We start from the raw sequence: 18,949 nt of genomic DNA, 5'->3' as shown, positions 1-18,949 counted from the left end.
CAACTTTCTAAACGACATTGATCACTCACAACCAAGCGATAGCCACTACATGACGAGGGCCGCCACCACCACACACCTATTACACAATGACGATAACGACCACCATGATTACAACGATAATGACAAACACCACGACAGCAACAACCTATGGCGACAAATTTTATGTACGATGATGGCAGCGGTTACACTCTTGCTGGCGACAACGATCAATGCTAACAATGACGAGCGTTCATATTATTGACCAGAATCTTGCTCTAACAACATGTTGAATTTAGGAATTACCGAGAAGAAGGAGCAATGTGTATGGCATATGGAAAATATTTTGGAGAGTTACACAGCCGGCCCTCTCTCACTTATTTTATATAACAACTTATATTAAAAGGAAAATGACCAACACGCCCTTATAAGAAATACAAAATACGCCTATATACATTCTAACAATAATCAAAAACTAAAATCTTTATCTATAAGGATCGTGTTTGCCAATAAGACTACCACATTAATGTCATACTAGCACCCCTTGCAATGACTTCAGGGTATACTAATAATAAATAGCGTATTAAATCAACTATTACGTTTTATAATGTAATATATAATTTCTTTAGGGGCGCCATACTTTTTATCGTTGCATGCATTGCATGTACATCGATCACACCCACTTTGGTGCTCCTTAATAAAATATTAAGATACCAGACAAACTTGAAAATAAGTTTACACTACAAAAGGTATCTAATGCTAACATGTAATTTTCTTTAGAGGCACCATACTTTTTATCATTGCATGCATTGCATGTACATCGGTCGCACCCATTTTTATGCTCCTTAAAGAAATATATTATGATATCAGACAAATTTGAAAATAAGTTTACACTACAAAAGGAATCTAATGCTAACACAGAGCCTAATTTGTAAGTCAGAAAGTATAAAACTCAAAGGGCAGAGATGTGCTGATTTCTTTCATGACAGAGGTAAAAAGAATTACAGAATTAGGTACTTAGATAATGAGGCTGACCTCTTTAACACTCAAAGCTGCTCCACCTCTAGAATCCCCATCTAGTTTCGTCAAAATAGCACCAGTAATTCCAATTTCAAGATTGAATGATGTGACCAAGGCTGTAATTCATTTAAGATAATCAGAAGAAATTAAACCACAGAATTTGCAACAAAAGTATGCGGTCAGACGACTAGTGAATGTCTTAATAGGAAACCTAAGCTGTATGTGATGGTCTGTATAAACTGTCAACAGTATTTAGCACACACCAACAAGACTGATATTTCTCTCATAATTAAAACCTAAGGCTGCATTTGATGGTCTGTATAAACTGTCAACAGTATTTAAGCATCAATAGGACATTATAGTTATGCCTGCTTCTCTCATAAATTTGAGTGACACTGGATATGACAGTTTGCATCAAGAATACCAACAAGACATTGCAATGATAACTTCTTTAAAGAAGTTTAGAAATTGCAATATATACAACAATTTCCTTTTCGTTGTTGAAAACAAATATTAAAAACAATAAAATTTGGTACAGAATATTGTAAAAGAGTCACCAGCTACATGGTGTAAAGAAGGAAGGGTCCATACCATACACCTCTCAGCATAGAGAAACACCCAAATTACACTTGCACAAGAGAGAGAGAGAGAGATGGTAGTAAAAACTCAAGGGTGATTATTTAAAAGGTACCCTGAAACTTCTTTTCCCTCATAATGACGAGAGAAAGTTGGCAACTGATTTATTTATTTTTAATTAATCACCCAATTATAATTTAGCAAAAATAAACACGAACACGCGAAAATGAAGACAACTTAATGCCCAAACCAAAACTTAAAATTGATGCAAAACAAAAAGGACAAATCCTTTAGATAAGAAATGAATTATAATGAATATCAATAATAAATCTAGGAGAGAAAGACAAATAACAAATCAATTTTGACTTCCAGTAATACTAAATTATCACAGTTATGTTATGCAGATATCAGATATAATTCTCTTTTTGAAGTTCTTGATTGCTATATTTTGTTAAAAGGTTGGCACGAGGGTAATATACAATCTTCTTACTTGTCACGTTATGCAGGTGTCAACCATAATGTTTGAAGCTGATGAATGTTTTCATGATCATCAAATAGAATCTGCCTACATGAAATTAACAGCAGTCTCTAAAAAGTGCAAAGGGTTCATGGTAAACTTCATTTAGATGGGTCTGATGCTGCCCAATACATTCTGAAATTAGGTAAAATGCCTCATTATTGACAGTCACTATCATTCCCACAATGAATGCAAAAGAAAACATCACTCTATGGCAATTTTGTAGTATATTCAACATTGTTCTATAGAAGGGCTTTAAATTATTTATTTAAATTGGAAGCTAATACACACAACATGAACCAAGTTGCTGTCGCGAGTAACTGTGAGCTAAATATTCAAACAATTTAGCTCAAATGGAAAATAGCAAATAAAATATTTACTGAAAATAAAAAGGACACAAATAAAGGTCATGATACAAGACATTAACTAAAATAGAACTTCATCAGACTCCAATGAGCAGCGGTGGAGCCAGGAATTTAATTTAGTGGGGGCAAAGGCCAAGATAATTTTCCGTTTATTTAACCAAAATTAAAATATGAAAAGGGTTTTCATAATTAGAACGTTGCATGATAATTTCTTCTGATACATGAGATAATCCCAGTAAATTGGAAGATTCTATCGTAGTTTTAATTATTTGAAAAAATAATTCACAAAAAAATCAACCCATTGATGTTAACAAAATCCTTACCATTTTATTTGTGACCTAAAATGAAATTTTTATTCACAAAGAGTGAGATTAGGTGAGAAAAGAGTATTAAGGGTTTTCCTTTACGGGCTTAGGGTCAAGAAATATATTGAAAGAAGACTTTTATAGTTCTTTCTTCTTGCTTCTGTCCTAGAGAAAGAATAAGAAGGTGAAAGAGAGATATAGAGATGACTAATGTAGAGGAGGTTAACTAGATGTGAGTTATGGGGAAGTGATGTGCAAAGAGGCTTTATGAGAGGAAAATAATAACTAATAAAAGAAAGGGCTGAAGGATTGAGGTTCAAGGCTTCTTTTTTTGGGTTTGGGTGGGGGGGAGGTGGTTGTGGTAAATTTTGAAGTTGAGGCAATTTTATAATTTTGAAAATAACTGATAAAAGAAAGGGCTGAAGGATTGAGGTTCAAGGCTTCTTTTTTTGGGTTTTCTTTTTTTGGGTTTGGGTTGGGGGGGGGGGGGGGGGTGGTTGTGGTAAATTTTGAAGTTGAGGCAATTTTATAATTTTGAAAAATTATATATACAGACCTAAAATATTAAAAAATATATAAAATCGAGTGGGGGTGATTGCACAAAACTCTATGTGGTTCTGCCACCGGTAACAAGCAACTAAGTTTGAACACCTGCAGCTTCTTGGCCGGTCATTGCATCCACAACAAGCAAAACTTCTGTAGGCTTCAGTGCCTGTTTAACTTCTTTTAGTTCATCCATCATTGCTTTGTCTATCTGATGAAAAAAAAAAAGAATAAGACCTAGAGGGGAAATATTACCAGTAGCAGTAAAGGCACACCTATTTGAACTATCTTGAAAACTACCAGAATATTTATGATATAACCTGAAGTCTTCCAGCTGTGTCCATTATGACCACATCCATATTCTTCCTTTTGGCCTCTTCTAGACCCTGCCTAGCTATTTCTGCAGGTTTAACCCCAGCCCCTGCTGTATAAACAGGCACATTAACCTGTCCCAAGCTTACCACTGAATATGAGAATGAATTAAATGGTCGAAGTTGAATAGAAAATAAACGATAACACGTCACAAAGCAAAATAATGAATAAAACAACCACTCAGAATTATTTCTTTCTGGCTAAAGATCACCTAATAGTTTCAAGTATAAGGTATGTTGGTCCTAGTAGCTAGTTGTCAATGGTTTGCCCTTTCAATGTCAAAGGTGTGTTCTCAGGTCCATTTCTTGTTTTGTTTCTATCTCTGACCTGCATTAATCTCTAAACATTGTTTCAAAGGTTGCATTATATTTCTCTAAACACTTGAGGTCCTTTGAAGTCCATTGGAGAAGGTACATTACTTTTAAAGTGGCAGAAGATGTCAAAAGTTCATTCTCAAGTCTATTTCTGGTGTATCTTTCTGGTTGATACCTGCATTGTTCACTTCTGTCATGATCAAGGATAGATATGTAATTTCCAGTGTGCTTTAGATTATTTCAAGTGCATCAAAGATGGTGCTTTGTGTCAGGAAGTTACTTCTCTGGCTAATCTGCTTTCAATTCTGGTTTTGCACATGAATATTGGTCACAATCACTATCAGAGGCAATCCAGTCTTTTCACATGTGCATATGTTCATGTTATGCTTGCCTGGGATGATTCAGTGTGCTTGGGAGCTCAGATTTTCAATTTCCAGACTTCTTCATGGGCTACATTACAGTTTAGCACAGTTCTTTGACAAGTGTCCACTTGAAGGGCACTATGGTCTTTTCAGTCTGAAGAACAGTGGGTTGACACGTATACAATGGTCCTAGAGGGAGAAAAAGATGGCTGTTATACATTTCTTAGGCAATAAGTCTGTGTGTATCACAGAATTGCTATACAGGAGCTGTCAAAAGTGAAGGTTCACTACATGACAAAAGTGAAGGGATTGGCAAGGGCAAATCTGTCATTTCCTTTTGTGAATGTCAGAATATTCTTCCTCAAATGATTGGATAAGAATGCCACATATATTGCCTCATTAGGGTTGCATCATCTTGTGAATGTGTGCCGATAAATATACCCTTATAACTGCTGAAGAAGAGTGCACCATGGGAGGCCAAGAAGTGAGCTGCCATAGAGAGTTTTTTGAGAGCCAAGAATGAGCATAGTGTTTCTGAGTTTTCATTGTTGATTCAAGCCCAAATCCACCCCAGAATGCTAGATTGAAGACCATATATTCTTGATGATACATATGGAGGTGGCAGATAATAATTTTCCGGTGCAAAGGTGAGGTTGAAGAGGTCCAAAGTTGCAGTGGTCACTTCTGGGGCTGATGCAAGTTTTAGACAAGTGTATTTGTCCATTTAACATCTGCAGAAGGTGCTCACATGTACACATTTGAGCTGCAGTAAGTTTTCATATCTCAAACCTACTCAAATCTGGTTTTCTGCTGTTTTACTGTTGTTATTGCACTTATTGATAATATATCTTGCTCTCTCATGGATGTCTATAATTTGAGCATGATTATGAAGTTGATTTAAGGCAGTACAATCTCATATTTGTCTCAGAAAAGTGACCATAAGGATTTTGAGTTATCAAACCTGTGAAAAGGTTTTCTGCAGAAATAGGCTTGATCTGTGTAGTATTTTGAGTATAGCTTGTTGTGATTGTGTTGACCATCATTTGTACAAGTTTGCTTTGCTGAATCAAGTCTATCAGAATCGTCTATGAGAATCACGTTCAGGTCAGGTCTCAGGTGAAATTACCCTTTTACCCCTCAGTCACAGATTTTACAGAAAATAAGGGATTGAGTACTCTAAGCTGTTTTAGGTCTGTTTTGAGTACTGGAAATGTTATAACATGCCACTCTTGGTGTGATTATCTTTTGAGCACGTGTATTTAACTGAAACAAGGTTGTGGGAACCAAGCTTTGAGGTGTTTTGTTGAGAATTGACAGTTTTACCCTTCAGACCTTGATAGCTAGGATTTTCTGGTGCATAAGCTACTGTTTTGAGCTGAATTCTTTGTTACCTTGCTATACGCTTCATGATCATCATTTGAGCAAGGGTAGATTGATGTTTGGGAACATATAAGCAATTGATTGAACTGAACTAGGATCTATTCTGGTTCTTAATCTTGAAGACCAAGCCTGTTAAAGGTTTTCTGCAGAAAACTAGTCCTGTTATGTACTGAATGATATACCTTGCTTCTTGCTGTGAGTTCATCTCTTTAACAAGTGTATTTAGTTATTTGAAGACTCTGTAAACCTACCTCAGGCCTGATTTGAAGCTGCATTGAATAATGTCTCCTCAAACCTTGACTGTTAGGGTTTGTTGTAGAATTTAAGCCTGTTGTGTTCTGTTATTACTATACCTTGCTATGTTCATTGTATCTGTCATTTGAGCAAGTGTGTATTGAGGTTTCAAGGCTGTGGAAACAAAGGAAGGGTCTATGGTGAAGCTGCATTGTGATTTGATATATCAAACCTCAGATTTCAAAGAAGTTGAGCTAGGGGTTCAATTGTTCTTCATCTTTGAGCTGTGATTTCATTCTTACTATATGTAACAGCCATTTTATGAAGTTGAATTTGATGAGCTGTGAGAGCTTGCAGGGTCCAAGCAGGGTTGCTTAGGACAGGGGGAGTGTTGTTAAGCACCAAGTAGAGCTAGTGTGTGGGTAGAGGCTGTGAAAACTAGTTTTCATCTTGTACAAGGGTGTGTGCAGAGAGTGAGACAGCTGAGTGTGTAACTACTTGCATACAACTAGTGGAGATTGCCAAGAACCAAGGTTTTTGATCCCCAAGTTGAGTGGGGGTTTTCCTTGTAAAATCACTGAGTACTTGTGTTTGAATGTGTGAGCCTTCATCTCTCATATTGAACCTACAATTTGTCCAAGTGCTGGAAGAAGATTTACAAAAGACCAATTCCCCCCCCCCCCCCCCCCCCCCCCCCCCGGTTCCGGTTAATCAAGATAACACTTCTTTGAGACTACAAAGTAAAACTCATAAAACATCTTACTATGTCTCAGTCTTAACCAAGAGAACAATCAGATAAGTGGCACAACTTCCAAAACATATTACTTTAACTAAATTAAACTTATTTTACTTTCACATCATTCCAGAACCTTGATAAATTAAACTTAAAGAGCAAGCAAGAAGGGTCTATGAAATACAAAAGCACAGCTGGCAATACCTTAAGCAAGACATTTAATTGTAAGATAAATTCCAAAATCACCTCTGAGCTGATTGCAGGCCCGCAGAAAGAAATCTATTCAGATATGCTAAAAATGCTACTCATACGGCCACCTTCCCCTATTTAATCATTTATAAGGGAATTGTAGATTAATTGACCATTGACATGCCATTGGAGTTGGAACTCCCAAGGCACACATTTGGAGACTTAAACAACATGGAGGGAAGTCTGCTGTTTGAAATAATATGTTCAGGAAATTCAAACCAGTATTAAATAAGGTCCAAAGTAATGTGAGGTCAAAATAAAATATGAGTAAGAGCATCCATGTAATTTGTCATCCTGAAGTAAGAAAAAGTTGGCTCGTTCAGCATTAACCCATCAAAAGTAAAGAAAATGATATCAGACTGTCGTGCCTGGTATCTTGTTAATGGAACTAATGGAGATAATTTTGATATTCTACATTCTTCTTTGACATCTTCAACAAAATCAACATAGAAGGAAAACATAGTAGAAAGCTATGGAATTGGAACATGTCATGGACAATAAAAGTCACATACCTGTTCGCCCAAAATAACAAGTTGGTCAATGGCAGCAGGCCTGTACACATCTCCAGCAATCAGCATGCAACTCTTCCCCTGAGATCCATGTCATATCATAGCTACAATAGACTAACAACAAAGTAACACATGCAGGCACCAGCCACACAAACATGTGTGAGCTTGTGTGTGTGAGAGGGAGAGAGATGCGTTTGGAAACACACCTGCTTCTTAAGATAAAAAGCTAATTTTGCACAAACAGTTGTCTTTCCAACACCTTGTAGACCAGCCAATAAAATTACAGTGGGGCCAGATTTTGCAAAAACCAATTCAGAAACCACTCCACCCATCAATTTTACTAGTTCATCATGTACAATCTGCACAAACCAGTAAATTTCTTAAACACAGTTCAGCACCAAAGATTCATTTATGTAAAATAACAAAAAACTTACTAGTCATTTTGCCCCACTTATAGTGATTTAAAGATGAGAGTGAACCCATTACCTCATCATTATATGATATGGTCATAACTCCTAAACAACAACAACTACAACAAAGCCTTTTCCCAATTACGTGGGGCTACATGAATCCCATATTTCCATTCCGATCATAACTCATAAACAAGCATAAAAATTCCTAACCAACAATTAACAATTACTTGCTCACAAAAGAATCTTGGATGGAATGAAATAAGTCCTAATATAATTTAGAAATGGAAAAAAGAAAGATAACTAAACCAAAGAAATAATAATTATTTGAGTAATTTGACAGTTCACTGACAATATCCACCTGTAATGATGGTTCAAGGCTTCATTCATATAGAAAGATTACAAGATACCCACATTATCAGTAAAACACTTAAGCCAAGACTTTCATCAAGTTCATACCAAGTTTCAGTTCCACAACACTAGCATGTGGGATCTTCATCATATACAGTAACATTGGAACGCATTATTAAGCACACAAGATCACTTTTTATGTACCAAGGCCTGCACCTAGTGGTACTTCCTCTCGTTTCAAAGTGAAAGGTAGAGGGTTCAAGTCTCCCCAAGAGCATTGTGGAGTCCTTTGCCATGAATATACATACATACATTCAACACTATGTTACCTGGACTAAGGTAAGTGTATCGTGTGCGATGTGTGTCTAAGTGTTGGACCTCCTCAAATCCACATCCCAAGGTACGAAGATATGCATCCAAACGTTGGATACGGGTATGTAGACATGTATTACGTATTTATATACATTACATGTTTTTCATTAGTTAATGTTTAATATTGTTGTTTTATAAGAATAAACTCAATTATTACTCAAATTTAATGGAATGTGGTAGAAGAAAAGGGTTTCCATATATCTCATAAAGAAAAACTCATATTTGCTATTAAATTTGAGTTTCTTCTTCCTCTTTAATATTGCCATGTGAAGGATCGGGGTGTCTGATTCAGGTTCATGCATTGGACACATATTCTATACTCATACCCATGTTGTGTAGGGTCGTGTCGTGTCGACACAGGTAGATGAAGGAAAAAATGTGAGTCCATGTAAAAGAGATTCAACAGTTTAGTTGAACTTCTGGTTCAATAAAAGCGCTGGAATGGTTTCTTTTTAATAAGTAATAGATATGCATACTTTGACCAGTTGCTGATCTGGTCTCACTCCTCGAATCAAGCCAACACCAACAGCCTGTTCGCTTACAGCTTGGACAAACCTCCTCACTACAGGAAGGCTTACCTGTTAATAGAATAGAGTTATATTTGAGACACAGTATAAAAAAATGTTATAATATAAAGACTCAATTGCAACTGTTAAACGCAAAATTACAAATATTACAATATAGAATCACTTACATCTGCTTCTAAAAGAGCTCTCCTAATGTCTCGCATAGGTTCCACAATGTTTTCCTTCGTTAATACCTCTGAAAGATAAGGAAAATGCATAATAAAATTATTCAATGCTAACAAAAACAATCTATTAGGGGTAAGAAATTCCAAATTCAGATCCATGTCGACAATTTTGACAAGAATGGCCTAAATTCTACCCTTCTTCTTTTTCTTTTTCTTTTTTTTTTTTGGGGGGGGGGGATTGGGAGAGAGAGAGAGAAGCCAGCACCAAGTGTCTACTTTTCTTGTAAAGATCTTAGTTCTGCCATTAAACTGGAAGAACAGACACAATCGTTGTTCTTTGCAAGGACCACAAATGTAGTTCAGCAGATAAAAGATATTCCCAAGTGATGGCATCTAGTACAGACACGGGTTCGAGAGGAAAAATACACCTCTCTAGGTCATAAGGTTATTTGTCATTAGGCTGCAACAAAATAATTGATTAAACTACAGAGACAATGCCAACACACTTCTAAGTTATAGGGAAATGTTCAAATTGTTAAAAACAATTGGAAGTTAATCTTTCTCAAATGCATAAGCATTTAATGAATTGAAATTCTCCTATTCTAGCAGATTCCTGACTAGTGTCGTTGATTAAGACCAATAGTACACTGTATCAACTCTTCAATAAATCACAATAGACAAAACTCAAAAGTTGTCTATTTTGTAGGTTGGCGTGCCATAAATCTTGTGGACTCCAGAGAATGAGATAATGTAAAACTAGCCTTCTCCAGTGCACAAAGTGACAAACAAATTATGCAATCTGGAATGTGATTCTCTTAAATCATATTCTCGATCCCTTCAGTCAAGCAGACTACATTAAATTGTCTTGGATTTCTATTTTTGTTCCCTAAAGTATAAGCCTAAATATCGATGGTCACATGATATCACAAAACCATTATTCTGGTATTAAAGAAAGAAATAGCTTCATTAAAATGAAATGAAACCAGCATAGCTGTTGCAGCCCTTGAGAGTTGATATCTTGAATAATATTATAGATACTATTTTGGACTGGACATATCCATTCATGAACAGAACAATCTCACCTTTATTTTTTCCTGCTGTATAAGTATTTGCATATAATCAAATGAAAAGGCGTCCTAATTATGGCTACACATATAATTCCTCAGTCTCTTTCTTTTGCTCCGCATCTATGCTACTAATTTAAGGTAGAAGGTCAAATCATGTACTTATAGGCTTATACTAAAAAAATAAAAATAAAAGGGAGAAGGAAATTAACGGCCTTATGCTTGAAAGGAAAAGTAATAAGAAAATTCCATAGCACTCCACCATAAGCCCATTAGAACTAATTAGCAACTAATAGAGTACCGCATACATAAATTTAACTCAAATTGGATTAAAGATCAACAACATGACAGAAAATGTTCTTCAATTTCACCATTACTATGCAAAAATCAATCATCAGTATTACATAACTCATTTCTATTATCTCGTCCTATAACCAATTGGCATACTATATACAGACACATACACTCACACATAAAACATGAGAACGAATAGAGGAGAAGCATAAACCTTCCCCTTTGAGCTTCTTCCACGCTGCTTCGAGGCCACCCGTAAGCTGACCGAACATTTCGGCCCTAACAACACTGCTCCTTTCTCTTCTAACAGTAAGAACACCCTTAGAATTCACCAAGCCCCAAATATCCCTCTGTTGGAACAATTCAAAAGACCAACAACTGACATCATAAAAGTTGCTTGCTTGTTAACCGAAATGCATGGTGCGATGAAGTTTGTTCGTTGGCTACTTACAGTGAAAGAATTTCTTGAAGAGAAGGCAACGGAGAGAGTTGAGGCAGTCCATGGAGAGGAGCACATGCTGTTGGTCGATTTTCTAAAATCGGAGAGGGTTCTATTTTGCGGGAGTGAAGTTGAAGTTGCAGAGAAATGACGGGAAGCAACGGATGAGAAAGGTACGGTGCCTTCCATGGCTGAAGACGATGAGACGAGCTTGCTCTCTCGCTATAATGAAATAGTATTTACCTAATGTGTAATGCTGGTTGTTTGTCCGGTTTTTATCCATTGGAGCAGAAATGTTATGCAATCCCTCCTTCTATCCGATCGATGTCTCAGATACGGTACCTGCCAGACCATCGTAGTTCTTGGTGTAGCAACAACAGACGCCCTCCGATGCATTTAAGGGATTCAAAAACGGATGACCACGGGCGGTTGACATGAGATATGTTATGCATTATGTTTTTAATTCATATCAAAACAAACATTGTGCAGTGTTTTGGATAAAAATTAAAATAGTAACGAAAATTTGTTTTAAGAAATTTAGAAACAGAAACATAGAAAACAAAACATTAGGGCCACGGGAATAATTCCTGATTTATACTTTTAATTTCTAAAATTGAAAAGTAAAATTAAAAATCATGATAAAGTAATTTTACTTTTTTTCTTCGAGAAAGTATTTTCTCTTTTAAAGAAGAAAGAAAAAGTGACAATTTGATACTTTCATTATTTTCTCCACTGTAAACATTAATTACTTTCTCTAGTATTATCCCAACAAAATTATTGTACTACCCCTTCTTCTTCCTCTAACCATCATCCTTTCCTGTCGCCAAGACCCACGCCACAACCACTGCAAGTTTGGAATCGGCCGATCAGTGACCGGCGACGGAGGGGACATCAACTCCTTTCTCTTCTTCTCTCTAACACCACAAACCGCTGCCGATCATCCAATGAAGACTGAAACCTCTTCCTCCTTCTACTGTTGACTCATTATCTCATCACCCCGATTTCTTCCAATTTCAGACCACTATGGCTCAATTTCTTCCAATTTCAGACATTTGTGCCTCAATTTCATCGGATCGCTGGACTGATGTAGGATTTGGACTGACGATTTCCTCTATCAAACTTATCTATTTCTCTATTTTCAACCACATCAACTACTTCTTGATTCCGGCGTCGTTGTTGCCAGAGAAGAAAAGAGGCCATAACTTTAGGACAAGAGATTATTCAACCAGGAAAAGGTAACGGACGACCAAAAATTGATGATAATTACATTGTCTACAACAAGGGTTTGTTTACATGCCTTTTCTACTCTGTGCATGCCAAAGAATTGAGATGACACTTATATGTACGGAGGAACAGATGAGCTCTTTAATCTTTATCAGGTTCTTCTTCGGAGTCATAGTTTCATGCCCTCACTTTTTTCTATGCTTAGTTCGCCGTTGAGAAAGCCAGACAATTATCATCAAACCCAGATACCCTTTTTAGAGAGAGAAAGATGACTACGAAAACAAAAATAAATTTATAATTTATTGAACTTACTTTCTATTTTTTTGCTTTCAAAATATTGAAAGTAGAAAAAATTATTAAACATGATTCCACTTTTTATTTCACTTCAAGGAATCAAAATCATGATTTTACTTTTAGAGAAGTAAAAATAAGAAAGTAAAAGCGTTAATAAACAGGCCTTAGGGATCCATTTAGTAACGAGAAATGTTTTTTGTTTCTGTTGTCAGTCCCTAAAAAGGCAAAACAAAAACAAAAAACGTCTTTAATAATATGTTTTTGTTTACGTTTTTCATATTTGTGAAGAAAGGAAGAAACATAAAAAATGTGTTTCTCATGTTTTCAACACTGTTAAACAAAAATGTTTTTACTATTATTATTATTACATATAAACTGTTCATTTTTATTCATGTTATATACTAATTCTACATATTAAATACTAATAAAAATAATTTTTTAATATACAATTATATTATATTATACATTAGGGTAAATTATATTTTATTTAACAAAAATATATTTTTAAAATATAATATATTATATAATAGTGAAAATTATTTTTTGGGACAAATAAAATTTTGATTTATTATATATTTATTATTTATTTTATATAATATTATTAAATTATTATGCAATGGATATAATATATTATTATACACCATATCTATATTATATTATATTATATTATAGTTATATTATTTAATATTTTTTATTTATTATAATATAATATATGTTAAATATATTATATATTTTATAATAAATGTATAGAAGATGCATATGCATGCACTTATATACATAATTGGTGTGAGTGTTTTTGTCCTAATATATCTTATTTTGTATTTTGTATTGGATATTATTAGAATTTGTGATTTTAAATTAAATATTATATTTTATTATCCTGCATTGGATATTTTTAATATTTGTGAAATAACTTAATTGCATAAATATTTAAGGTTTTTTTTGTACTAATGAAAAAAATTAAAATTAAAATAAAATAATTAAAAAAATGTTACGTAAATCTGTAACAAATATGCATTATTAAACACTGCTATTATTTTCTGGTTTCAAAATTGTGACAACAACAAGTGTTAATAAACGTTATTTTTGTTTTTTTATTGTCATTCGAGAAAACAAAATTATATTTATGTTTTCTTGAGATTGCAAAAACAGAAAACGAAAACATTATCAAATGCACATGTCAAAATTTCTGAATCAATAACATAAAAACTGTTTTATTTATGTTTTGAAAAAATAAATATATATTAATACAATTATAAGTTTTTATTTTTTTCTTAAATGATATTTTTTATAAATATAGAAAATAATGTACAAAAATAAAGTGAGCGCATACTCTCACCAGCAACAACTAGATCCCTAAACAGGATGAACATATCAAGGGCATACCCTTGATAAAAAAATAAAAAAGAAATAAATTCTCAACTCAAATGATATTTTGGAGGCATACCCCAAGACATCCAACGCTTCCGATAGGATACATTTCACTAATTCTCTAAGAACTCTAAATTTAGAATTATGTATCCTATCATTTCTTTCACACCATACAAAATATAAAGTAGCAGTAAAAATCAGCCTGACTAATTTATTTTTGTTAGTTCTTGCTGAGTAAATTGTTGAACTAAACCCAAAATGGATTCTTCTCTCTTGAAATCCCATTGGCATACCTCAAAAAATCCATCCCACACTTCCTTCACATATTCACAATTACAAAACAACTGGTCAATACTCTCTTCATTCTGCTTGCACATGAAACAAATGGAAGCTAGTGCGATTCCTCTTTTCTGCAGATTCTTACTTATGATCACAACATATTGAAGAACTAGGACTGTGTGAATAGACCATCTAGGTCTCCCACCATTCCAGCACAAACAATTCCAGAAAACCTCTAGTCTCTTCACTCTTGTAGGCTCTCGGGCTATCCTAAAAGAGAACTTTTTGGATTGCCACATCAACTGATCCAAACTTCCATGGATTTTGAAACCTGGTAAATTCTTGAACACACCTTGCGTATCTGCAACAAACTTAGTTGCACCCCATTGCTGATCCACCATAAACTCACTCAAATATATTAGCTTGTCCCTGCTAAGTTGTCTCACACCTCTATTTTTGAACCTTTCTGTCACAAATAGGCCATCACACCAGGGGTCCATATAGAGCTTTATGTTATGTCCACTCCCTACTCTATATCTGCAATTTAGTTTGACAACATCCCTAATAGAGATAATGCTTTTCCAAATTGAAGAATATGAGTCTTTAGACACCACATGCCAAAAAAAAGAAAAAAAATGCCTTCTTCAAATAAAGCTTCTTATACCAAGCCACCCAAAGCCTGTTTTTAGATAAAACAAAGTCCCAAGCAAGCACTCATTTGGAAGCCTTATCAACATCTGTCACGCCCCGAATTCGACTCGAGTTGCGAAGAAAAAATAAAAATAAAAATAGATAATTAAATAAATAATTAATTAATTATATTCACTTGAGTAAATAAATAATTAATTGGAGAAAACCGTTGTCATCCACCACATAAATAATAATAATAATAATAATAATGGTTTCATAAAATAAATAATAGCATGATTAATTAACCATTTATATTAGACTATCCAAATGAACCCACATGTACACAACTTAAACAATAATTGTTCAATCCCACTATATAAGTCATGGCCACCATGGCCTCATTACAATCCATAAGGTGATAAATAATGTTAAGGGATTACATGAGTAAAGATAAGAGAGGAAATTCCATAAGAACTCCAAAAGATAAATGAGTGAGTTCCTACGTCATTTCCCTCTTCCAAAAGAATATTACAAACATGTCATCAAATATAATATCCAAAATACACCGTGTGTCAAAATACAAGTCCAAAAGTAAGTTAAACAATGGATGTCACAATTATCACAAGTAGCTCAAAAATATTGTCAAGATCCCAATCAAGCTAGGGATGAGGAACCTCCTCTTGGGCAATGCCATTTCCTGAAAAATATAAGAATCAACTGGGTGAGCAACGAATTGCTCCGTAGGAATGTCTCATGAATATAAACTAGGTTTCTTAAAATTCTACAAACATTGCATGGTCATACAATATAAGGAACATGCTCCCTAACATCCAGTCTCAAGGGGAACCTAAACAGGATCATCCTAGTCTAGCATAAATAATATTAATTCATTCATCAAAACAAACATAAATAATATAGTGTAATGTACATAAATTCACAAGTTGCAATAACACATAAATGCCAACTTGAAAATAAAAGTCGAAATCAATTAACGGGATAACTCGAAACACACCCACACTCCCGGTCACATAGCCATGCTATATGCCTAAATAAAAATAGTCGTTTTCAAATTACTAGTCCGCCGAAAACTAACCGATTGGCCAATATAAAGTAGGGAAACTCTTGTTTCACCCGCGAGCGCCGAGCCCTCGCATTCTCAAAGTAACAACTCCCGAGTATCTCCCAAAATCAACAAACAAGTCCACAAAATAATCCATATACCATGATATGTCCAAATTGCACTTCACATGCGCACATAAATTATACTAATCACACAATCCATGTCATATGGTCCAAATCACTATAATGGCATACTCTTTGATGAAATGTCAACAAATTGGGTATTTTAAAGTTATTTAAATTCATGTTATCATTATATCAAATTTCAAGTGTGTAAAAGTTTAACATCATTATAGAAATATACATTTTCTAAATTATCCTTCACAAAATAACAAATACATGATAATTCCATGAATAAACACAAAATATAAGGCACTTTAATTATAAGAAATTGTACACATTAGGATCTAGGACTTTAATTAACATCCATAATATCAACAATGGAACAAATAACATATTACACATGAAAATTGATATAAAAATTCAATAAAACATTGTGGACATGCAATTAAATCATTACATAATCTCTCTAATTAAACCCACATACACAAGTGTATGCATAACTCACACAATGGTCATAAAATTCCAAAAAACTCCTAGGTTATAAGCACAATACACCCCTACCTCAAGCTAGGAGCAAACCCTAGCTACTCCAAAAGAAAAATGTGCTCCAAATCCAAAATTGATTGAGGGGTTTTGTTCCTCTCATAGTCCCCGTCAATTTTCCTTCTATGCAAGCTTAAAATCTCAAAGGTTAGAGGTGAAATGGTGGAGAAATGGTTGAAGTAAAATGAAAAATAAAAGAATGGGAGAGAGAAGAGAGAGTGTCGGTGGAGTGAGAGAAATGAGAGGATTTTTGGTCTATCTTACACTTTCTCTCTCTATACAAACACACATACATATATCACATACATTCCCATCCACACATATCTTGCTCACTAGTCAACCTAGGCCCCACAACATAACAAAATGCAATTAAAAAAATAAATATAAAAGGAAAATAAAAATGAAAATAAACTTGGTCATCACAACATCAGCAAGCTTCTTCCATTTAAAACCATGTAGCTTAACATTATCTTCACCATGCCCCCATATAAATTTTCCTATTATTTTCGCTATAAATTTAATCATAGCAGCAGGAATAGAATACACAGCAATCCAGTAATGCACCAGAGGAACAATAATAGCTCTCACCATCTTCACCCTACTAGCCATAAACACATTCAACCTTTGCCATCTAGTTGTAGTAACCACTACTTTGTCCATCGGATTTAAGCAATCTGTTCTCTTCAAATTTTTATCAGAATAGGCAAACCGAGGTTGGTGAAAGGAAGTTTACCCAGCTTACAACCTAAGGCTCTAATGATGGTAGACTTTCTCTTGATAGACCCTGTTAGATAAACTTCAGAATTCTCCTTTTTAACAGAAAGCCCAGAAACTAATTCACAATGCTTCATAATTCTTTTCAAAGTTAACACAGAAACAAGATTGGCCTTTACCACCACTGAGAGGTCATCTGCAAAAAATTGATGAGAAATATTTGATCCAAAAAGAAGAAAATAAAAAGAAAAAGTTAAAAGCGAAAAAAGACGATTTTCTTGAAACCCTAGGGTTAAAGTTTTGCATGCCGCAAGTGGTCCAAAAAGGTTCATCATCATGGATGAGGGTAACACCTCCTCCCTCCATCCTCCGACGTTGTCCGCTAGCCGGAATGAGTTTCCTTCACGTCTACGGTGAAGTCTGTTCACTCCTACTTCTTCTGACACTTTCAAGAATCTAAGTTTCTATAGTGCTAGTCATGGTTCAAAGGTAACCATTACAGATGAAGATGTGGAACAAGAAGTAGATTATGGGAAAACTGTTGTTGTTGATTATGTTTTGGGAAAGAAACCATACTAGCACTGATTCAAAGCCTTTGTTGAACGTTGGTGGTCCAAACAATTTACGTTGGTTTACTTGAAGAATTGTTTCTTCATGGTTAGATTCAATAGTGGAGAAAACGTGACGAATATATTATCCAGAATCTATGCCATTGCTAGGATATGGATGACGGATATAAATTTTGCCATTGTTGGGATATGGCTTTATATATATGTGTGTGTGTGTGTGTACTATGATATGAGCTTGAGTTCTCATGATCGATGGTTAGGAATGTTATATTGCCCTTGGGATGTTCTGGTAGATGATGGTACTCATGATTACATGTGTTTTGCATAATGCATAATATCGGGATGAGTCTGCCCTATCGTCCAGTGAGAATATTTAGTATGTATCTATATGTATACTGACTATGTAGTTAGTATATGAGTTGACTATGATGTATTCGATCATTAAGTTTTTGTGGGATGTACTAAAAAGAACTTGTTTATTAGTCTGACTCACTATTTATTTTTAAGGTCAATGTCAGTATCAGGTGTAAATATTGTTCGTGCAAAGCAAAGACTAGTTTCATCACTCTTCCAGTCATCTACGAAGGATTCTGTAGATGATTCTAGTTTATGTTTTTAGTTTTAAGATGTAGACAGTTATTACTGTTACTTATTTTAGTTTGGGTTTTTATAGGGGTCCAGTATGGATTTCCGAGTTGTATTTTGGAGGATTATAGTTATCAGAAGAGATTTTTATTTAATGAAAGTTATTTTGAGGATTTAATTATTATTCTAGTTTTCATTTCATCATTTTATTTATTCTTTTGTATTTTATGTTCGTTTATTGCCGTATTGTTTCTGATATCCCCGGGTCTTTAGGCGTGGGCCTGACCAACCCGCACTTAGAAATTCAGGGGTATCACAAGAGGCCAACCCCGAGAAAATCTAGGAGATTCTTAACATAAGGTCTCCAACATCGACCAAGGAGCTTCAAAGACTGATGGGAAGAATCACAGCTCTGAACAAGTTAATTTCTAGGGTAACTGTTAGGTGTCTACCTTTTTTCGTGTGCTTAGGAAAGCTTTTCA

General features: G+C 34.7%; 1 protein-coding gene across 3 annotated transcripts in view; it reads right to left on the bottom strand.

The window, feature by feature from the left end:
- LOC132313780 (signal recognition particle subunit SRP54, chloroplastic) overlaps nt 1–11,358 on the bottom strand; it is a 60,531-nt gene extending 49,173 nt beyond the window's left edge. For 2 of the 3 annotated variants that reach the window (XM_059812722.1, XM_059812723.1), the window contains exons 1-9: nt 11,089–11,358; nt 10,852–10,987; nt 9,283–9,350; nt 9,065–9,166; nt 7,662–7,814; nt 7,459–7,536; nt 3,623–3,748; nt 3,411–3,513; nt 1,012–1,112 (exon numbers count right to left, since the gene is read on the bottom strand). In XM_059812722.1, coding sequence (XP_059668705.1) covers nt 1,012–1,112; nt 3,411–3,513; nt 3,623–3,748; nt 7,459–7,536; nt 7,662–7,814; nt 9,065–9,166; nt 9,283–9,350; nt 10,852–10,987; nt 11,089–11,265 — 1,044 coding nt within the window. In that variant the 5' untranslated portion in view covers nt 11,266–11,358. The remainder of the gene's footprint in view (nt 1–1,011; nt 1,113–3,410; nt 3,514–3,622; nt 3,749–7,458; nt 7,537–7,661; nt 7,815–9,064; nt 9,167–9,282; nt 9,351–10,851; nt 10,988–11,088) is intronic. The other variant, XM_059812721.1, reaches the window with a different exon arrangement.
- Between the last annotated feature and the right edge of the window lie 7,591 nt (nt 11,359–18,949).

This window comes from Cornus florida, unplaced genomic scaffold (assembly GCF_030987335.1).
Source record: "Cornus florida cultivar Cherokee Brave unplaced genomic scaffold, ASM3098733v1 CherokeeBrave_3.0.0_Hap2_Chr06, whole genome shotgun sequence".
Lineage (NCBI taxonomy): Eukaryota > Viridiplantae > Streptophyta > Magnoliopsida > Cornales > Cornaceae > Cornus > Cornus florida.
The sequence above is the reverse complement of the archived record's forward strand: the minus strand, read 5'-3'. Positions and strand labels throughout refer to the sequence as shown.